The sequence below is a fragment of the Oryx dammah genome, unplaced genomic scaffold (assembly GCF_014754425.2).
Source record: "Oryx dammah isolate SB20612 unplaced genomic scaffold, SCBI_Odam_1.1 HiC_scaffold_27, whole genome shotgun sequence".
Lineage (NCBI taxonomy): Eukaryota > Metazoa > Chordata > Mammalia > Artiodactyla > Bovidae > Oryx > Oryx dammah.
The window spans coordinates 135221282-135243153 of record NW_024070211.1 but is presented as its reverse complement, the minus strand read 5'-3'; the positions used below and the strand labels follow the sequence as shown (position 1 = coordinate 135243153).

Below are 21872 nucleotides of genomic sequence, written 5' to 3'. Positions count from 1 at the left end.
AAATACTGTCTGAATTTACTTGCTTTCACCTGAAGAACTTCATTTAATATTTATTATAAGCTACATTTGTTCTCAAATCTCTTTGGTTTTACTTATCTGGGAATGTCTTTGTTTTGCCTTCATATTTGAAAGATAGTTTTGCTGGATGTAAGATTGTTGCTTGACAGTTTCTCCTTTAAGAACTTTGACTATATTATTCCACTGCTTTCTGGCCTCCACTATTTTGCTGAGAAGTCAGTTGTTAATCTTACTGGAATTCCCTTGTTGTAAGTTGTTTTTCTCTTGCTTCTTTCCCAATTTTGTCTTTGAGCATTTTACCATCATGTGACTGGGTGTGGATATCTTTCTGTTTGTCTTATTGGAGTTTTATGAGCTTCCTGGATGTGTAGATTTTTTTTTTTAAATCACGTTTGAGTAAGTTTCAGCTATTTTTCCTTGAATATTTTTTCTGACACTTTCTTTTCCTCTGATAGTCACATTATATCTATGGATATTCTTAATGATGTCCCACATTTCTCTGAGGTGCTGTTAATTTTTCTTTGTACCTCTCTCTCTTTAGTTCTTGTTCTCTGTTAATGTTTTCCAGAATGTATAATCTTTATCAATATGTCTTCAAGTTCACTGATTCTTTCTTCTGCCAGGAAGTTAAAATCTGCTATTGATTTTTTCATTCTGGTCATTTTACCTTTCAACCCCAGAATTTAAAGTTGGCTTTTCATTTTTAAAAAAATACGTTGTGTCTATTGATACTCTATTTGATGATGAGTTGTCATCATATCTTTATTTATTTAAGCATGATTTCCTTTAGTTATTTGAACATATTTTAAATAACTGGTTTGAAGTTTTTGTTATATCTAAAATCTGGGCGCTCTCACGGGCAGTTTTGTTGCTTGCATTCCCCCCTTTAAATGCTATTGGTAATATAGTGCATGCTTTCTTGTTTGTTTGGTGCATCTTATAATTTTTTTCAGGTAAAAATTCTTTTTTTATTATTACCAATCAGGTAATAATCATCGCTTCAATAGTTCTTTTCCAGAACTTTTATAGTTAGTGCAAGAAAGACTTATACTACTAAAGCACTGGTACAGTGCATTTTGTACTGCTTGCTGTTTCATGTATAACAAAAGGGAATATATGCATTATATTTTATCAATTTATCTATTCATCCATTGATAGACATGTGGATTCTAATGGCTTTTCAGCTATTGTGAATAATGCTACTAAGAACATAAGTGTGCACATACTTGTTCAAATTTGTGCTTTCAGTTTCTATGGATGTATACCCAGAAGGGGGATTGCTGGATCATATGCCAAGTCTATATGTAACTTTCTGAGGTACTGCCATTCTGTTATCCACAGCAAGTGCACCATTTTTCATTCTCACCAGCAATCAGCAAGGGTTTCTTTCAATTTCTCTGTATCTTTACCAACACTTGCTGTTTTCTGGATTTTTGTTTGTTTGTTTTGATAGTAGCCTTTCTAATGGGTGTAGGTGGTATCTCATCATTGTTACAATTTGCATTTCCCTAATGATTAGTGATTTTGAGCGTCTCTACATGTGCTTATTGGCTATTTATATATCTTCTCTGGAGAAACATCTATTCCAATCTTTTCCCCATTTTTGAAATGGGTTTTGTTGTTGTTCAGTTCAGTTCAGTTCAGTCGCTCAGTAATGTCCGACTCTTTGCGACCCCATGAATCGCAGCACACCAGGCCTCCTTGTCCATCACCAACTCCCGGAGTTCACTCAGACTCACGTCCATTGAGTCAGTGATGCCATCCAGCCATCTCATCCTCTGTTGTCCCCTTCTCCTCCTGCCCCCAATCCCTCCCAGCATCAGAGTCTTTTCCAATGAATCAACTCTTCGCATGAGGTGGCCAAAGTACTGGAGTTTCAGCTTTAGCATCATTCCTTCCAAAGAAATCCCAGGGCTGATCTCCTTCAGAATGGACAGGTTGGATGTCCTTGCAGTCCAAGGGACTCTCAAGAGTCTTCTCCAACATTACAGTTCAAAAGCATCAATTCTTTGGTGCTCAGCCTTCTTCACAGTCCAACTCTCACATCCATACATGACCGCTGGAAAAACCATAGCCTTGACTAGACGGACCTTAGTCGGCAAAGTAATGTCTCTGCTTTTGAATATGCTATCTAGGTTGCTCATAACTTTTCTTCCAAGGAGTAAGCATCTTTTAATTTCATGGCTGCAATCACCATCTGCAGTGATTTTGGAGCCCCCCAAAATAAAGTCTGACAGCATTTCCACTGTTTCTCCATCTGTTTCCCATGATTGTTGTTGTTACCTCATGATATTTTTGTTGATATTGAGACATTTTAAGTAATATGTGGTAGCAACTCTAGATGCATATTCTCCTGCCCCCACCGCCAAACTGTTGTTTGTTTATTTATTTAGTGACTTAGAGTACTTTGATAATGTATATTTACCCATTTATCATTCCCCTGCAATGTGAAGTCTCTGATGTCACTCCTCAGAGGGGATAGCCTTGGATATGTGCACCTTTACCTGGGGATGACAGTGGTCATCCAACTGGCAACTGGCAGTCTTTGACCATTTCTTACCCTGATTTCCTTGTTGTCTGCCTCATTGGGTACTACATCCAGATCTACTAATTGCTGTCTAGTAGCTCTACTGTTTTTGACAATGCTGCAGTGCATAAATTACTTTACAACCTTATCCTGTTAAATTCAGCCAGATTTACCTGAGAATAGTTAGTGAGTGGGGGTGGTAGCCTCTGATCTTCTCTTCTTGCCTCTCCAGATGTAGGATCTTCACCCTACATTTATCTTCATGCTTGGGACAGGATGATCAGGGCCTGCCATGGCTAGAGTAGAGTCTCTACCCTAAAAGTAGGGACTGAGTGAAGGAAGTGAGCCTCCAACCCTTGGATGGATTAACCAGATATTTAATCTCTTCAACTTGAAGTTGGAAGGGATTGGAAGTGCTGGAGGCCTGCTTTTCTGGTGACTGAGAGCTGAGGGGGGAAGGAGCCCTGTCTTTTGGTCTCACCAGCTTAGAGTAGAGCTTCTGTACAGCTGAGCTGCAGCAGGGACAGAAGTGGGTCTTGGCTCATGTGCTGAAGACTCACTGTTCTTACTGAGATTTTATTGATTTTCTTGAAAAAATGTTTCTTTATTTGCTGTATCCTCTTGAGACAATTTCCAGAGACTTTATTTTATTTTTATTGCCTTTATTTTATTGCCTTATTTACCAGTTATGTTTGTTTTGTTAGGGAACTAACTATCCATGAGGCTCCTCATACACTGTATTTGAATGTGGGCTTTATGACCTTTCATTTTTAAATAAACAGTATGTACTTTTCTAGGTACAGGGACATTTCCTTTCTTATAGAATTATTTATTCATGTGTTTAGGCTGTGCCGAGTCTTAGCTGTAGCCCCTGGGATCTGCAGTCTCTGTTGGGGCATGCAGGGTCTTTAGCTGTGGCGAGTGAACTCTTGGTTATGTCATGTGGTGCTTTTGGGTTTTTGTTTTTGACTGTACCTCATGGCACATGGGATCTCAGTTCTCTGACCAGGGATTGAACCTGGGCCTCCTGCATTGGGAATGTGGAGTCTTTAGCCACTGCACCACCAGGACAGACCCTAAGTTTGTTGTTGTTGTTATTTTTAATTTTATATACATATATATGTGAGCTTCCCTGATGGCTCAGCATGTAAAGAATCTGCCTGCAGTGTAGGAATTACAGGAGATGCAGGTTCAATACCTGAGTTGGGAAGATCCCCTGGAGGAGGGCGTGGCGACTCACTCCAGCATTTTTGCCTGGAGGAGCCCATGGACAGAGGAGCCTGGTGGGCTACAGTCCATGGGGTCACAAAGCAGCAGACTTGACTGAAGCCCCTGAGCATGCATGCATGTATGTGTGCATATCACCTGATGAACTGGGAATCTTCCTTTAATGAGGTAAATGGAGATGAATGACTGATTTTTAAATTGTATTTTTATTGAAGTATAGTTGATGTACAGTATTAGTGATACACGTACAACAGTGATTCACAAACAAAATTTTTTATTTTAAGTGGGTACTTAGTATTCTTTTTTAAAAAAAATCAAGATAAAATTTATATATAATATTTTATTAGTTTCAGTTGTACTGTGTAATTATTTGATATATGTATATATTGTGAAATGATCACCACAATAAGTCTAGTTAACATTTATCACCACACATGGTAACAATTTTCCCCTGTGATAAGACTCTTTAAGATCTACTTTTAGCAACACTCATATACAATATAGTATTATCAACTATAGTCACCATGCTATACAATGTGTCCCTAGGACTTATTTATTTTATGGCTGGAATTTTGTACCATTATACAGTGGAAGTGAGAAGTAGATTTAAGGGCCTAGATCTGATAGATAGAGTGCCTGATGAACTATGGAATGAGGTTTGTGACATTGTACAGGAGACAGGGATCAAGACCATCCCCATGGAAAAGAAATGCAAAAAAGCAAAATGGCTGTCTGGGGAAGCCTTACAAATAGCTGTGAAAAGAAGAGAAGTGAAAAGCAAAGGAGAAAAGGAAAGATATAAGCACCTGAATGCAGAGTTCCAAAGAATAGCAGGAAGAGATAAGAAAGCCTTCTTCAGCGATCAATGCAAAGAAATAGAGGAAAAGAACAGAATGGGAAAGACTAGAGATCTCTTCAAGAAAATTAGATACCAAGGGAACATTTCATGCAAAGATGGGCTCGATAAAGGACAGAAATGGTATGGACCTAACAGAAGCAGAAGATATTAAGAAGAGGTGGCATGAATACACAGAGGAACTATACAAAAAGGATCTTCACGACCAAGATAACCACAATGGTGTGATCACTCATCTAGAACCAGACATCTTGGAATGTGAAGTCAAGTGGGCCTTAGAAAGCATCATTATGAACAAAACTAGTGGAGGTGAAATTCCAGTTGAGCTATTTCAAATCCTGAAAGATGATGCTGTCAAAGTGCTGCACTCAATATGCCAGGAAATTTGGAAAACTCAGCAGTGGCCACAGGACTAGAAAAGGTCAGTTTTCATTCCAATCCCAAAGAAAGGCAATGCCAAAGAAGCTCAAACTACCACACAATTGCACTGATCTCACACTCTAGTAAAGTAATGCTCAAAATTCTCCAAGCTAGGCTTCAGCAATACGTGAACCATGAACTTCCAGATGTTCAAGCTGGTTTTAGAAAAGGCAGAGGAACCAGAGATCAAATTGCCAACATCCGCTGGATCATGGAAAAAGCAAGAGAGTTCCAGAGATACATTTACTTCTGCATTATTGACTATGCCAAAGCCTTTGACTGTGTGGATCACAATAAGCTGTGGAAAATTCTGAAAGAGATGGGAATACCAGACCACCTAACCTGCCTCTTGAGAAATCTGTATGCAGGCCAGGAAGCAACGGTTAGAACTGGACATGGAACAACAGACTGGTTCCAAATAGGAAAAGGAGGACGTCAAGGCTGTATATTGTCACTCTGCTTATTTAACTTATATGCAGAGTACATCATGAGAAACGCTGGGCTGGAAGTAGCACAAGCTGGAATCAAGATTTATGGGAGAAATATCAATAACCTCAGATATGCAGATGACACCACCCTTATGGCAGAAAGTGAAGAGAACCTAAAAAGCCTCTTGATGAAGGTAAAAGAGGAAAGTGAAAAAGTTGGCTCAACATTCAGAAAATGAAGATCATAGCATCCGGTCCCATCACTCCATGGGAAATAGATGGAGAAATAGTGGAAACAGTGTCAGACTTTATTTTAGGGGGCTCCAAAATCACTGCAGATGGTGATTGCAGCCATGAAATTAAAAGACGCTTACTCCTTGGAAGAAAAATTATGACCAACCTAGATAGCATATTCAAAAGCAGAGACATTACTTTGCCGACTAAGGTCCTTCTAGTCAAGGCTGTGGTTTTTCCAGTAGTCATGTATGGAAGTGAGAGTTGGACTGTGAAGAAAGCTGAGCGCTGAAGAATTGATGCTTTTGAACTGTGATGTTGGAGAAGACTCTTGAGAGTCCCTTGGACTGCAAGGACATCCAACCAGTGTATTCTGAAGGAGGTCAACCCTGGGATTTCTTTGGAAGGAATGATGCTAAAGCTGAAACTCTAATACTTTGGCCACCTCATGCGAAGAGTTGACTCATTGGAAAAGACTCTGATGCTGGGAGGGGTTGGGGGCAGGAGGAGAAGGGGATGACTGAGGATGAGATGGCTGGATGGCATCACCGACTCGATGGACGCGAGTCTGAGTGAACTCTGGGAGTTGGTGATGGACAGGGAGGCCTGGTGTGCTGCGATTCATGGGGTTGCAAAGAGTCGGACACGATTGAGTGACTGAACTGAACTGAACTGAACTGACCCCCTTCACCCATTTCCCCCACCCCTTGCCTATGGCCACCACCAATCTTTTTGTACATATGAGTTTGGTTTTGTTAAAAAAATTTTAAATCCTAATGTAGTTGGTTTATAATATTATATTAATTTCAAGTATTCAGCAAAGTGGTTCAGTTTTATATATATAATTGTATTTTTCAGATTATTTTACATAATAAGTTTATTATATGTACTTATAAGTAAATAAGATTATTACAAGATGTTGACTCTTATTTTCTGTTACACAGTAAATTCTTGTTGCTTATCTGTTTTATATATAGTACTGTCTATCTGTCAATCCCATACTCCTTGTTTATCTGCCCCTCCCTTTCCTCTTTGGTAACCATCAGTTTGTTTTCTATGTCTATGAGTCTGTTTCTGTTTTGTTTATGGATTCATTTGTATTATTTTTAGATTCCACATATTGTTTAATTGTATTGATATTGTATAATTGTTTATCTTTCTCTGTCTGACTTACTTCACTTAGTATGATAATCTCGAGGCCCATGCATTGCTGCAAATGGCAATATTTCATTCTTTTTAATGGCTGAGCAATATTCCATACACAAACACATGTATTCCCATACACTGCATGTCTGTCCATTCATCTGTTGATGGATGCTTAGGTTGCTTTCATGTCTTGGCTATTGTAAATAGTGCTGCTGTGAACATGGGGGTGAATGTATCTTTTCAGATTGGAGTTTACATCTTTCCCAGTATATCACAAAGAATAGGATTGCTGGATCATATGATAGCTCTGTTTTTAGTTCTTTAAGGAATTGCCATACTGTTTTCCATAGTGGCTGTACCAATTTACATTCCCACCAACAGTGTAGGAGAGTTCTCTTTTCTCCACATCCTTTCTAGCATTTATTGTTTATAGACTTTTTAATGATAACCATTCTGACTGGTTTGAGGCCATACTTCATTGTGATTTTGACTTGAATTTCTTTGATAATGAGTGATGTTGAGCATCTTTTCATGTGCATATTAGCCATCTGTATGTCTTCTTTGGAGAAATGTCTATTTAGATTTTCCCATTTTTTGATCAGGTTGTTTTTGATATTGAATTGTATAAGCCGTATATTTTGGATATCAGTCTTCTTTGGTTGTATCAGTTGCAAATATTTTCTCCCATTCCATAGGTTGTCTTTCTGTTTTGTTGATGGTTTCCTTTGCCGTGCAAAAGTTTTTAAGTTTGATTCAGTACAGTTTGTTTATTTTTGCTTTTATTTCTTTTACTTTGGGAGCCTGAGCCAAGAAACTATTTTTACAATTTATATCAGAGAATGTTTTGTCTGTGTTCTCTTTCAGGAGTTTTATGGTGTCATGCCTTATATATAGGTCTTTAAGGCTTTTTTTTTTTTTTAATTTTGCTCATGCCACACAGCATGTGGGATCCTATTTCTCTGACCAGGGATTGAACCCACACTGCCTGTGTTGAAAGCACAGAGTCTTAACCACTGGACCACCAGGGAAATCTCTTTAAGCCATTTTGAGTTTATTTTTTGTATATGATGTGAGGGAGTGTTTTACTTTCATTGATTTATGTGAGGCTGTCCAGCTTTCCAAGCACAATTTGCTGAAGAGAATGTCTTTTCTTCATTGTATATTCTTGCCTCTTTAGTTGAAGGTTGATTGACCCTGAGTCTGTAGGTTTATTTCTGGAATCTGTGTCCTGTTTCATTGATCTGTCTGTGTGTGTACCAGTACCACACTGTCTTAGTTACTGTAGCTTTGTAGTATTGTCTGCGGTCTAGGATTATGCCTATGGCTTAGTTTTTTTCCCTTCAGGATTGCTTTGACAATTCTGTCTTTTTCTCTTTCTTTCTTTAAGATTTCACATGTAAGTAAGGACATGCTCTAAACTAGCCACAGCACTTTTGGGAAATTCAACCAGGATTCGGTATTAATAGTTGATAGTTGTTCTGCAGTGTTCACTGCAGGGCATTCTTAGGCTCAGCTGTATTTTCAGACATGTAGGACACCATGGGCCATATTCATATCAGGCACATTCAGAAGGACATGGGACAGGAGCCAGTGTCAGGCCCTCTGCTTTGGAGCCTGATAGCAGAGGCAGAGCTATAGGGTGCTCTTTAAGGGTACAGTTTGAGGGCTTAGAGGCAGAACTGCAGCAGGTGGTGCTCAACTGCCTATCCTTACCAGCCTCACGCCCCCCAGTATAAAGCTGTAGATGCAGAACTCCCAGACCCTCATAAAAAGAGCTGTGCTTGTTCCCAGAGGCATTGCACTAAGGGGGAGCTTAAGTGATAGTCTCCTGCAGGTGTTCATGCACCTCCAGTTAGGTGCCACTTACCCATCAGGGGTCATTTTCATCCTGTTAGCCCTCAAAAAGTGGACCGTAAGTCACATTCTCATGTAGTAAGTGAAGAGGTTTTGTTACTCTGTTACCTACAGCAGTCCAGCTGGTTTTGCCAGTTACTCCACGCTGTCCTCTATAGCAGCCTTTTTTCCATCTAACATCATGTGTTGTGTTTAGTCACATCTCTTTTAATTTCCTGTCATCGGCAACAGTTGTCTTTCATGACATTGCCGATTTCAAAGAGTACAGGCCAGCTGATACATGGACCATTTCACAATTTCCTTGTGATTAGATCAGGTGATGCCCTCTGGTAGGAGCTCTGAAGACATAATGTTATACCCTTCTTGGTACACCCACAGGAGGACACCGTGTGGCTTGTCCCGCTGCAGGTTGTGTTAAACTTGACTTTGACCATTAGGTTAAGGTGATGTTCATCAGAGTCTTGCATGCTGTGCGTGCTGGTTGCTTCAGTCATGTCTGACTCTATACGACCTTATGGACTGTAGCCTGTCAGGCTCCTCTGTCCATGGGTTTCTCCAGGCAAGAATGCTGGCGTGGGTTGCTATTCCCTTCTCCAGGGGACCTTCCCGACCCAGGGATCAAACCCACATCTCTTATGTCTCCTGCATTGGCAAGCAAGTTCTTTACCACTGGTGCCACCTGGGAAGCCCAAAGGTAACTTTATCTCTTGTGATTATAAAACTGGTGGAGGTGATCCATGGAGACTATGTGACAATCCTATCCCTCAACAAGCTTTCATTCACCCATTTAGTATCCATCGATGGTTCTTGCCTGAATAAGTTTTTACTGTGATGTTGCCATATGGTGCTATTTGAATTAGACCATTCCTTCTACTTTATCATTACTTATTGATCTCATTTTTTAAAGGTACTTTTTAAATACCTGGAGCTCTGCTTCTCAGTGAAACAGGTTGGCTTCCTATGTTCATTATACCAAATTACTAAAAATTAAAACATCCAAATAGAATTAGGTATTTTAATCTGAAGTGAAAAAAGCCTCTTGGACTAGGAGCATTTTGACATACCTGAAGAAGGACAAAAGGAGGGCTGGATGTGACGAGGGCCTGGACAGCTGCTCCCATCTCTGCCTACCCTGGCATGCATGGGAACGTAGGAGGGTAATCTCAGGGAGTAAAAGAGAAAGCACTGTGTACAGTGTCAGTCATTGAGTGAATGTAAGGGTCTGCTTTCAGCCATTTTCACATGGTTTCAAAAAGAGTCATGTCACAGAGCTTCTGCATTATGAACATTGAGTAACCTGTTTAAGTAGCAAGTCATTAAACCCTATGCTAGTAAAATTATCATGTACATGGGTTTCTGTAAATGCATGAGAGAATTGTACTTTGAAGATCAAATCTCATTTGAAATCAACATATAAAATGTTACTACAGAGAATATTTGTCCCTAGGTGACATGTTGAGCCAAAAAACCCTACAGTTTATAAAGATTTTATTTGTTTGGATTGACTTCCTCTTTTCACTATGTAGCTTGTAAGCCTCTCGCTTCATACTTTCCTGACACGTTTATCTCACTCTTTACAGGTACCTCCTACTTAACAGACATTGTATGGTGGGCAGGAACAATTGCAAGTAAGTATTCTTTTTGGTGAAAAGCTTGGTCTTTTGCAAGATCAGTCATTTGTCTGGCAGGGAGGTTGTGGTTTGAGCTTAGCTTGTTCTTTGGAATGAGGACCAAGAGGGTGGGGAGGAATGGAGGGAGAGAGTAGAGGTTCCTGCTGCCTGAAATTAGCCCTGAATTTTATCCAGGTCTGAATAAAGATTGCCCTGGGTCTGAAGAAATTAAAGCAGCTCTTGCTTCCTCATCTGTGGTTAGTCTGTGGGCATATGGTAAACTTTTGCTCAGTGTCATTGGTTTACAAAGGAGAGTTTCTTCACTCAGCCTTAACAGAGGTCATGTGTTATAAAATTAGACTTCAGAACATTAAATATGTAAAGAAAAATTTTGTTAGATATTTCAGATGTATCTTGAGGTCCATTTGTCACATGTTGTCTTTAGGCAAGAAATTTTCTGGCAGATGTTGCTTTATTGAAGAACTCATGTTTGAGCTTTATCTTGATGCAGCCTCAGACACAGTCCTGTGCAGGCAATAGTGTTTCCACCAGACGTGCCAGCAGTATGTCACTGGAATGCATCCCAGGCCACTTGAAGGGACATGGAAAGCTCTATATGATCTCTCTTAAAACAGGGATATGTTAAGAAGAAAGTGGAAATACACTTTTATTGCATCCACTGTCAATCACTGTTGGTTAAGTTGGGAATTTTCATAGCAAGTTGAAGCTACTCCCTTGACTAACCGGGCCAGTGATAGACACGACTGGGCCTGCTGTCCTCTGCCCTCAGGACTCTTAAACATGCAAACAGTGTCCCATATAGCCTTCCTCACCTGGAATGGAAAAGAAGCCCTTTCAGAGCACAGTCTTGCAAAATTCAACTCTGTGATGATGCTCAAAGTGAGTTTTGTAATTGCAGTGATATCCTTATGATTCTCTTGACAGTGGCTGTTGGCCAGATTGGAAACTTCCTGGCTTACACAGCGGTCCCCACGGTCCTGGTGACTCCTCTTGGTGCCCTTGGAGTGCCATTTGGGTGAGAACTGGGATTCTGTGTTTTGGTTTTTAATGTGTAGTTTAGGTATAAGAAAAGTTTCCATTTTAAATGTTTTTGTTAAAATAATAAAAGTAAAAGTAACTGAAGTTAGGTCCTTAGTATTGTACTTCTGGGCTTAATTTTATCCCTTCAGATTTAGTTGTGTGAATTAGTAACCTTCTCTTAGACATTTGCTTTAGTATATTTCAAATTCTAACTTATTCATGATTACAAACATGATGCTATTACTCTCCTTGTCTTTCTCTGGAGGACTTCCTAGAGATTGGAATCATCCTAGCTCCTTGGCAAGTGATTCTGAGAAATCAGTAAGCAAAACTGTCAGTTGGTGTTTTCTTTGTTTTATTTGCCATCTCCTACTGGATGCTAGGCAGTCCCCTGCCTCAGGAAGTTACGGAGATTGGGACAAATGACACCTGGGCTCCCGTGGGTATGAAAAGGATTTGTTACTCACAACAGTCAATAGTAAATGTATCATTCAAGGAAAATGGCTCTGGTTTGATCTGGAGTAGAATGGGAACAATTCAGGGCTTTGAGTTTTTATTATAGTTAGGAGGTAAGCCAGGTAGAGAGTCTCATGCTCAGGGTAGGGTTTGCATGCTTTGAAATTTTAGTGCTAAGGGACTGAGTATGCTGGGGCCTAACATTATAAGCTCTCCTTTTTATGAGGTTATCCAGATATGGGACAAAAGGGAAAAGAGAGGATTGGGAACATGAAAGCTACCACCCACCACTAATGGGCTCTTTCTCATTTGAAAATGATTTTGTGAGACAGTTATTAAATACATTAACACAGGATCCCCAACCCCCATGCCACAGACTGGTAGCAGTCCTTGGCCTGTAAGGAACCTGGCTGTATAGCACGAGGTATGCAGTGAGCGAGCAAGCGAAGCTTCACATGCTGCACCCCATTGCTCGCCATAACTTGCGTCACCACCTGCACCATCCTGCCTGTCACTCTGATTATTGCCTAAACTATCATTCCCCACCCCACCGCCCACCCCCATCCATCGAAAAATTGTCTTCTGTGAAACCGGTCCTTGGTAGTAAAAAGGTTGAGGACTGCTATATTAACACATATCCTTTAGTGATCCTATTTATATTATTTTACCTTTGAAGAAATTGTTAATAAACAGAGATAAAATAGAAGTGAAATAGAATCCAAGTTTCTAACTCACTGATATATTGGTATGCTGCTGTGTTTCAGACGGAGCTACAAATACTTGTAGAGAAATATATCTGTGATAGATGTAGTTAATTTAAAGTCACTTAGGCTTTAAAGTTCTATAGCCTAAAAAATACAAAAGCATTTTCCAACATGTCAACTTTTGAAAATGCATTTGTAGTATATTTTTCTAATGCAAACATATTCTTAGTATTACGTGTGGATTAATGTCACTTTTCATTTTGGATGACCTTGAAAAGCTTGGATTACATGAGTGGTGCCGTCATTGGGGAATCATTGCTTCAGCCTTTCAGAGCCCAGCCTCTCTTTCTGTTTCCTGAAAAATGATCAGGCAAATAAACAACCCAGCTATGTGATCTTTGCATATTTAAGGTACATATATTAAAATGCCTTGTTTCATTAACTTCCAAAGAACTATTCTTATGGACTTTGATAATTAGGTCTCCTAACCAGAAATGTTCACTACTCTTAAGTCTTCAGGAGATGTTTCCCAAAGAAGTGTGTGAAATGGCATTCTGGATTGAAAGAGTGCTTTCAAATCAGGATACCAATAAAAGATTTTTTTAAAAATAACAAAACTAAAATTAATTTGGAAAAACCAAACATATCAATATATAGGTAAGTATGTATATATATTTTAAAAACAGTTCTATTTTTGTTAATGAAATGAGGTTGCTAGAATTATATAGAAATAGAGATGAAAAGAATGTGGCACTGGGAAAAAAGATGTCTCTCATCAGTGAAGTAGAATAGAGAGCCCCCAGAGAGGTCCAGTTTTCCCTGCAGTGGTTTAATGTATGATAGAGTAATCAGCACAGCATCAGTTCAGTTCAGTTCAATCACTCAGTTGTGCCTGATTCTTTGCGACCCCATGAATCACAGCAAGCCAGGCCTCCCTGTCCATCACCAACTCCCGGAGTTCACTCAAACTCGTATCCATCAAGTCGGTGATGCCATCCAGCCATCTCATTCTCTGTTGTCCCCTTCGCCTCCTGCCCCCAATCCCTCCCAGCATCAGAGTCTTTTCCAATGAGTCAACTCTTCGCATGAGGTGGCCAAAGTATTGGAGTTTTAGCCTCAGCATCAGTCCTTCCAGTGAACACCCAGGACATCCTTTAGGATGGACTGGTTGGATCTCCTTGCAGTCCAAGGGACTCTCAAGAGTCTTCTCCAACACCACAGTTCAAAAGCATCAATTCTTCGGCGCTCAGCTTTCTTCACAGTCCAACTCTCACATCCATACGTGACCACTGGAAAAACAATAGCCTTGACTAGACGGACCTTTGTTGGCAAAGTAATGTCTCTGCTTTTCAATATGTTATCTAGGTTTGTCATAACTTTCCTTCCAAGGAGTAACCCTCTTTTAATTTCATGGCTGAAATCACCATCTGCAGTGATTTTGGAGCCCCCCAAAATAAAGTCTGACACTGTTTCCACTGTTTCCCCATCTATTTCCCATGAAGTGATGTGACCAGATGCCATGATCTTTGTTTTCTGAATGTTGAGCTTTAAGCCAACTTTTTCACTTTCCTCTTTCACTTTCATTAAGAGGCTTTTTAGTTCCTCTTCACTTTCTGCCATAAGGGTGGTGTCATCTGTATATCTGAGGTTATTGATATTTCTCCCAGCAATCTTGATTCCAGCTTGTGCTTCTTCCAGCCCAGCGTTTCTCATGATGTACTCTGCATAGAAGTTAGATAAGCAGGGTGACAGTATACAGCCGTGACGTCCTCCTTTTCCTATTTGGAACCAGTCTGTTGTTCCATGTCCAGTTCTAACTGTTGCTTCCTGACCTGCATACAGGTTTCTCAAGAGGCAGGTCAGCTGGTCTGGTATTCCCATCTCTCTCAGAATTTTCCACATTTTATTGTGATCCACATAGTCAAAGGCTTTAGCATAGTCAATAAAGCAGAAATAGATGTTTTTTCTGGAACTCTTGCTTTTTTGATGATCCAGCAGCTGTTGGCAATTTGATCTCTGGTTCCTCTGCCTTTTCTAAAATAGCATAGTACTTTTAAAAGGCTTTTAAAAATGCTTTATTTGGAAATAATTTCCAAATTATAGGAAAATACAAGGTTAAGAAGGCAATGGCACCCCACTCCAGTACTCTTGCCTGGAAAATCCTGTGGACAGAGGAGCCTGGTAGGCTGCAGTCCATGGGGTCGATAAGAGTTGGACATGACTGAGCGACTTCACTTTCACATTTCACTTTCATGCATTGGAGAAGGAAATGGCAACCCACTCCAGTGTTCTTGCCTGGAGAATCCCAGGGACGGGGGAGCTTGAAGGGCTGCTGTCTATGGGGTCGCACAGAGTTGGACACAACTGAAGCGACTTAGCAGCAGCAGCAGCAGCAGCAGCAGCAGCAGCAGCAGGGAGAAGGCAATGGCACGCTACTCCAGTACTCTTGCCTGGAAAATCCCATGGATGGAGGAGCCTGGTAGGCTGCAGTCCATGGGATCTCAAAGAGTCGGACACGACTGAGTGACTTCACTTTACAAGGTTAAGAACAATAATCAAAACAGTATTCATATTCCCTCACCCAGACACACTGATTACTAAATTCTGTCCCACTTTCTCCATCATTTGCTTTCTCTATATTAGCATTTTTCAGCCTTGATATTCTCGACCTAGGGGCCAGGTAATTCTTTGCTTTGAGGGTCCAGTCTGCTTTGTAGGGTGTTTAGCAGCATTCCTGGCTTCCACCCACAAGATATTGGTAGCTCCTCTTCCCCAAAATGTGTTTGGACATAAGCAAATGTGGGGCAAATCACCCCTGTTTGAGAAACACTGTTCTGTTATGAATGTGATGTTTGTTTCATTTTTTGAATTTTGTTTTCGATCCTTATGAGATTAGTTACGTTTGTCATGATCCTTTACCCTTAAACACTTTGACTTGTGTTTCCTGAGACTGGAAACATCTTCATAAAAATGGTAAATCATCAATTTTGATAGATTTCACTTTATTTTAATGTTAAATGTATCTTTCTGATCTGCCCTCCCCATTCCAATTCTGTACATTGAGCCATTATACCGTTAATTCTATGCCATTATGCTTTATACCATTATTTTTCCCTCTAGTGAATGATCTAGCATAGCAAGAGCTGCAGGTAGTTGTCATATCTCAAGTTTAAAAAAGAGAGTTTCTAATTCTTTTAAAAAAATAGTGTTGGGAAAACTGGTAAACAATTTGTAGGGACATCAACTTAAATGCTAATCATAGCAGCATCAAAATATGATCTAACTGAACTAAGCATGGCCGTCAAGTGTGAAATACAACATTGAATGGTTTGTTGATACTACATTCAGTGACTGATTTGTGTGATCACATGTTGTGTGATCAGTATGTTGAGGTGTGTTCTCTCACTCAGCAGTGCAGGGTGTGCTGAGTAAAGCTGCAGTGAATTCATTGTGTTAACTAGCATTTCCATTAATCCCTGCCTGTCTGTGACATGTAGCTACAAATAATTTATGTCTGATTTTCACTGAATAAACCTGCATCTCTAGCACAACCCAGAGTAAGTTATGTAGAGATTTACTCTGTGAAGGAGGAGAGAAGAAGTTTAGCTATGTACCTAGAGTTTATGGCCTATGTATAAGAAAACTTTTAATGTGTTTCATATCTTAGAAGGTTAAGAAGTTTCAAACATTTGAAGCAATAAAAATGAAAAGGTTAATTTTCTACACCGAGAAGTAAAATAAGAAGGAAGGATAGGGAAAAGATTTCAACAAATATGACAATAGTTAAAGTGTGATATAAAAAATTTCTTAAATTGACCAAAATAATATGAAAATCCCAATAGATAAAATGACAAAGGTTGAAAAGTGCCCCTTTTATGCATATTAAAATAAATTTATACGTATGAAAACAAATTTATTCCACTAATGTTAAACCACATTTTCAACAAAATGCACATAAGCAAACATGTAAACATCGAAAGCATATATGTACTGAAAGGAAGAAGAGTAACAGAATATCTCACTGTAGTAAAGTTAGTATCAATTTGACATGTATTCTAATAAGCCTTAGAGAAAGCCTTAGGAAGATAACTTTTAAAAAACTATAGTGAAAAAAATCATTAAAGGAATTAAAATATCACACTGTAATTATTCACTTAATGCAGAAGGAAGTAATGAAGAATAGGAAACAAAAAAAAAAAGACATGAAACATAGAAAACAAAAACTAAGATAATCTAACTCTATCAGTAAAAACATTGAATGTCAGTGGACTAAACAATCCAATTAAAAGGCAAAGATTGTCAGGCAGGTTTAAAAAAACAAGATCCAATTATATGCTCTCTACTTCAGACATAGTTTAGATTCAGAGATACAAATAGATTGAACAAAAGAGAAAGGAAAACGATATCTTATGCCAATAGTAACCATAAGAAAGTTGGAAAGGCTGTGGATCAGATGAAATAGATTATAAAACAAAACAAATGTAAGTGTGAAAGCTAAAATTGTAGAACTCTTAGAAGAAAACAGATATAAATCTTTGTGATCTTGGATTAGACAATGGTTTCTTAGATAAGAGACAGCTTACACATGGGCATCACCAGAGGGTCAACACCGAAATCAGATCGATTATATTCATTGCAGCTGAAGATAGAGAAGCTCTATACAGTCAGGAAAAACAAGACCAGGAGCTCACTGTGGCTCAGATCATGAACTCCTTATTGCCAAATTCAAACTTAAATTGAGGGAAGTAGGGAAAATCATGAGACCATTCAGGTATGACCTAAATCAGATCCCTTTCGATTGTGCAGAAGTGACAAATAGATTCAAGGGATTAGATCTGATAGAGTGCCCTGAAGAACTATGGGTAGAGGTTCATGACATTGTACAGGAGGTGGTGATCAAGACCATCCCCAAGAAAAAGAAATACAAAAAGGCAAAATGGTTGTGTCATGAGGCCTTACAAATAGCTGAGATAAGAGAAGTGAAAGGCAAAGGAGAAAAGTAAAAGATATACCCATTTGAATGCAGAGTTTCAGAGAATAGCAAGGAGAGATAAGAAAGCCTTCCTAAGTGATCAATACAAAGAAATAGAGGAAAACAATAGAATGGGAAAGACTAGAGATCACTTCAAGAGAATTAGAGTTACCAAAGGAACAGTTCATGAATGGACGGACACATTAAAGAACAGAAATGATATGGACCTAACAGAAGAAGATATTAAGGAGAGGTGGCAAGAATACGCAGAAGGACTCTCCAAGAAAGATCTTTACGACCCAGATAACCACAATGGTGTGATCACTTACCTAGAGCCAGACATCCTGGAATGTGAAGTCAAGTGGGCCTTAGAAATCATCACTGAAAACAAAGTTAATGGAGGTGATGAAATTCTAGTTGAGCTATTTCAAATGCGAAAAGATGATGCTGTTAAAGTGCTTCACTCAGTATGCCAGCAAACTAGGAAAACTCAGCAGTGGCCACAGGACTGGAAAAGGTCAGTTTTCATTCCAATCCCAAAGAAGGGCAGTGCCAAAGAATGCTCAAACTACTGCACAATTACACTCGTTTCACACGCTAGCAAAGTAACGCTCAAAATTCTTCAAGCTAGGCTTCAGTAGTATGTGAACCGAGAACTTCCAGATGTTCAAGCTGGATTTAGAAAAGGCAGAGGAACCAGAGATCAAATTGCCAACATCCGCTGGATCATAGAAAAAGCAAGAGAGTTCCAGAAAAACATCTATTTCTGCTTTACTGACTATGCCAAAGCCTTTGACTGCATGGATCACAACAAACGGTGGAAAATTCTTCAAGAGATGGGAATACCAGACCACCTTACCTGCCTCCTGCAAAACATGTATGCAGGTCAAGAGGCAACAGTTAGAACCGGACATGGAACAATGGACTGGTTCAAAATTGGGAAAGGAGTACATCAAGGTTGTATATTGTCACCCTGCTTGTTTAACTTCTATGCAGAATACATCATGCTAAATGCTGGACTGGATGAAGCACCAGCTGAAATCAAGATTGGCAGGAGAAATATCAATAACCTCAGATATGCAGATGACACCACCCTTATGCCAGAAAGTGAGGAGGAACTAAAGAGCCTCTTGATGAAGGTGAAAATGGAGAGTGAAAAAGCGGGCTTAAAACTCAGCATTCAAAAAACAATGATCATGGCATCTGGTCCCATTAGTTCAAGGTGAATAGATGGGGAAACAATGGAAACAGTGACAGACTTTGTTTTTGTGGGCTCCATAATCACTGAGAAAGGTGCCTGCAGTGTGAAATTAATTAATTAAATTTAATTAATAATAATTAAAGGTGACATTTGCTCCTTGGAAGAAAAGCTATGCCAAACTTAGACAGTGTATTAAAAAGCAGAGACATTACTTTGCCAACAAAGGTCTGTGTTGTCAGAGCTATCGTTTTTCTAGTAGTCATTTATGGATGTGAGAGTTGGACCATCAAAAAGGCTGGGTGCCAAAGAATTGATGCTTCTGAACTGTGGTGTTAGAGAAGATTCTTGAGAGTCCCTTGGACTGCAGGAGATCACACCATTCAGTCCTAAAGGGAATCAGTCCTGAATATTCACTGGAAGGACTGATGCTAAAGCTCCAATACTTTGGCCACCTGATGTGAAGAACTGACTCACTGGAAAAGACCCTGATGCTGGGAAAGACTGAAGGCAGGAGGAGAAGGGGATGATAGAGGATGAGATGGTTGGATGGCATCACCGACTTGATGGACATGAGTTTGAGCAGTCTCTTTTAGTTGGTGATGGACAGTGAAGCCTGGCAGAGAAGCTGCAGTCCACTGGGTTGCAGAGTCAGACACAACTGAGCAACTGAACTGAACTGAAAGCACAAGCAACAAAAGAAAATTAAATACACTGGACATCATAATAATTAGAAGCTTTTGTGATGTGTTGCTTCATTTTTATCAATTTCAACATCAAGAAAATGAAAATTCAGCAAAAAAAAGGTGACACCAAAGGGTGATGTCAGAAAACATCTCCCTACAAAAATCAAGAATCAGCTCTCCATAAAGAAAAACAGCTCTAGGAGAGCTCTGGAGTCTACTTAAGAAAATTTAGCAATACTTTGGAACCAAAACCCTGAGAATAATTGCACCAGAAAAGGAAGGAGGATATTTCATTTTGACGGGATTATCCTTTCTCCAAAGTTGGCATTGCTCAGTGCTATGAGGTAACTTCTCAGATAGGAAGTGTTGTTGCCCTAGCTAGGAAATGAAGAATGAAGTAAGTAACCAGTTTCCTTAAGACTTTCAGTTCAGTTCAGTTGCTCAGTCGTGTCTGACTCTTTGTGACCCCATGAATCGCAGCACGCCAGGCCTCCCTGTCCATTACCAATTCCCGGAGTTCACTCAGACTCACGTCCATCGAGTCAGTGATGCCATCCAGCCATCTCATCCTCGGTCGTCCCCTTTTCCTCCTGCCCCCAATCCTTCCCAGCATCAGAGTCTTTTCCAATGAGTCAACTCTTTGCATGAGGTGGCCAAAGTACTAGAGTTTCAGTTTCAGCATCATTCCCTCCAAAGAAATCCCAGGGCTGATCTCCTTCAGAATGGACTGGTTGGATCTCCTTGCAGTCCAAGGGACTCTCAAGACTTTCAGAGCACCACAAGAAAGTCTCACGTAGACTGGCAAAACAGAAGTGTATTAAGGTGGCTAGGAACAAGGAAGAAAAGCAAGAGAAATCATTGGCAGCCATACAGTGGGAGTGATTGTGGTTTGGCTCTGTGAGTGCAGACACTAGCCTGTATCCCCACAGCTGACCCTCACCAGCCTGTGCTTGCTTGAAGCTAGCCCCTTCTGCTGTGCCTTGCCACGCTGGGCTTCTTCTGCAATATGCATGTTGGGAGAGGGTGGACTGGCAGCCCCAGGAGAGCACTCCGAGAGCCAGCTCTCCACAGCTACACGTTAGTCTGGATTGGGTCCTGTAGGCATTTATGTATATAAATTTCTCTCTCTGTACCTATTTAACTGAATCCTAAATGCTTTGGCATGTTGTTGCTTCATTTTTATCAATTTCAAAGTGATTTCTAATTTCCCTTGTGATTTCTTTACTGATCCATTGATCATTTAGTAGTAAGTTTTCTCTTACCCATAAAGTCTGGAAAAGGTGACTACTTCTTCAGATGTGCAGACACTTATGCAAAGCTATTGGAATCACAAAGAATCAGAAGACATGATTCCACCAAAAGAACCTCCAGTAACACCCAAAGAAATTAAGATCATGAATTTCCTAACAAATAATTCACAGTAATTGTGCTGAAGATTCTTAGCTTCAAAATAACAGATAAACATTTAATAATTATTTTCTTGCGAGGAAAATAGTAAGAACAAAATGAATAGGTTAATGAAGAGACAGAAAATATAAAGAAGAACCGAACAGAAATTTTAAAGCTGATGAATGAAATGACAGAACTGAAGAATTCAATAGAGAGCTTTAACAACAGATAGCCAAACGGAAAAATCAGTAAGCTTGAAGACAGATCAATTTAAATTATCCAGTGTAAGGAACAAAAAGAAAAAAGAATGAAAAAGAATGAAGAAAGCTTGGAGGATTTAAATGACATCGTTAAGAGAAACAATGTAGGCTTTATTGGAATCCCAGGAAAAGAAGTAAGAGACAGGAGTAGAAAGCTTATGTAAAGAAATAGTGGCTGAGACCCTCCCAAACATGGGGAGAGATTTGGACATCCAGGTTTTTGAAGGTCATCAGTTCAGTTCATTTCAGTCTCTCAGTCGTGTCCGACTCTGCGACCCCATGAATCGCAGCATGCCAGGCCTCCCTGTTCATCACCATCTCCCGGAGTTCACTTAAACTCACGTCCATCGAATCCGTGATGCCATCCAGCCATCTCATCCTCGGTTGTCCCCTTCTCCTCCTGCCCCCAATCCCTCCCAGCATCAGAGTCTTTTCCAATGAGTCAACTTTTCTCATGAGGTGGCCAAAGTACTGGAGTTTCAGCTTTAGCATCGTTCCTTCCAAAGAAATCCCAGGGATGATCTCCTTCAGAATGGACTGATTGGATCTCCTTGCAGTGCAAGGGACTCTCAAGAGTCTTCTCCAACACCACAGTTCAAAAGCATCAATTCTTCAGCACTCAGCCTTCTTCACAGTCCAACTCTCACATCCATACATGACCACAGGAAAAACAATTACTGAGTGTTTGTGGATTGATTTCTCTAATTAAAACACATAGAGTGGGCTTCCCAGGTGGCTCAGTGGTAAAGAATCTGCCAGTGTAGGAGACATGAGTTTGATCCCTGCTCTAGTAAGATCCCGTCTGCCATGGATCAGCTAAGCCCATGTGCCACAACTATAGAGCCT

At 39.9% G+C, this 21872-nt stretch overlaps 1 protein-coding gene across 1 annotated transcript in view; it reads left to right on the top strand.

The window, feature by feature from the left end:
• The window catches only part of NIPA1 (NIPA magnesium transporter 1), a 56253-nt gene that overhangs the window by 15727 nt on the left and 18654 nt on the right, over window positions 1–21872 (top strand). The window contains exons 2-3 of the mRNA XM_040227905.1: window positions 10291–10338; window positions 11266–11356. Of these exons, the coding sequence (XP_040083839.1) occupies window positions 10291–10338; window positions 11266–11356 (139 nt within the window). The remainder of the gene's footprint in view (window positions 1–10290; window positions 10339–11265; window positions 11357–21872) is intronic.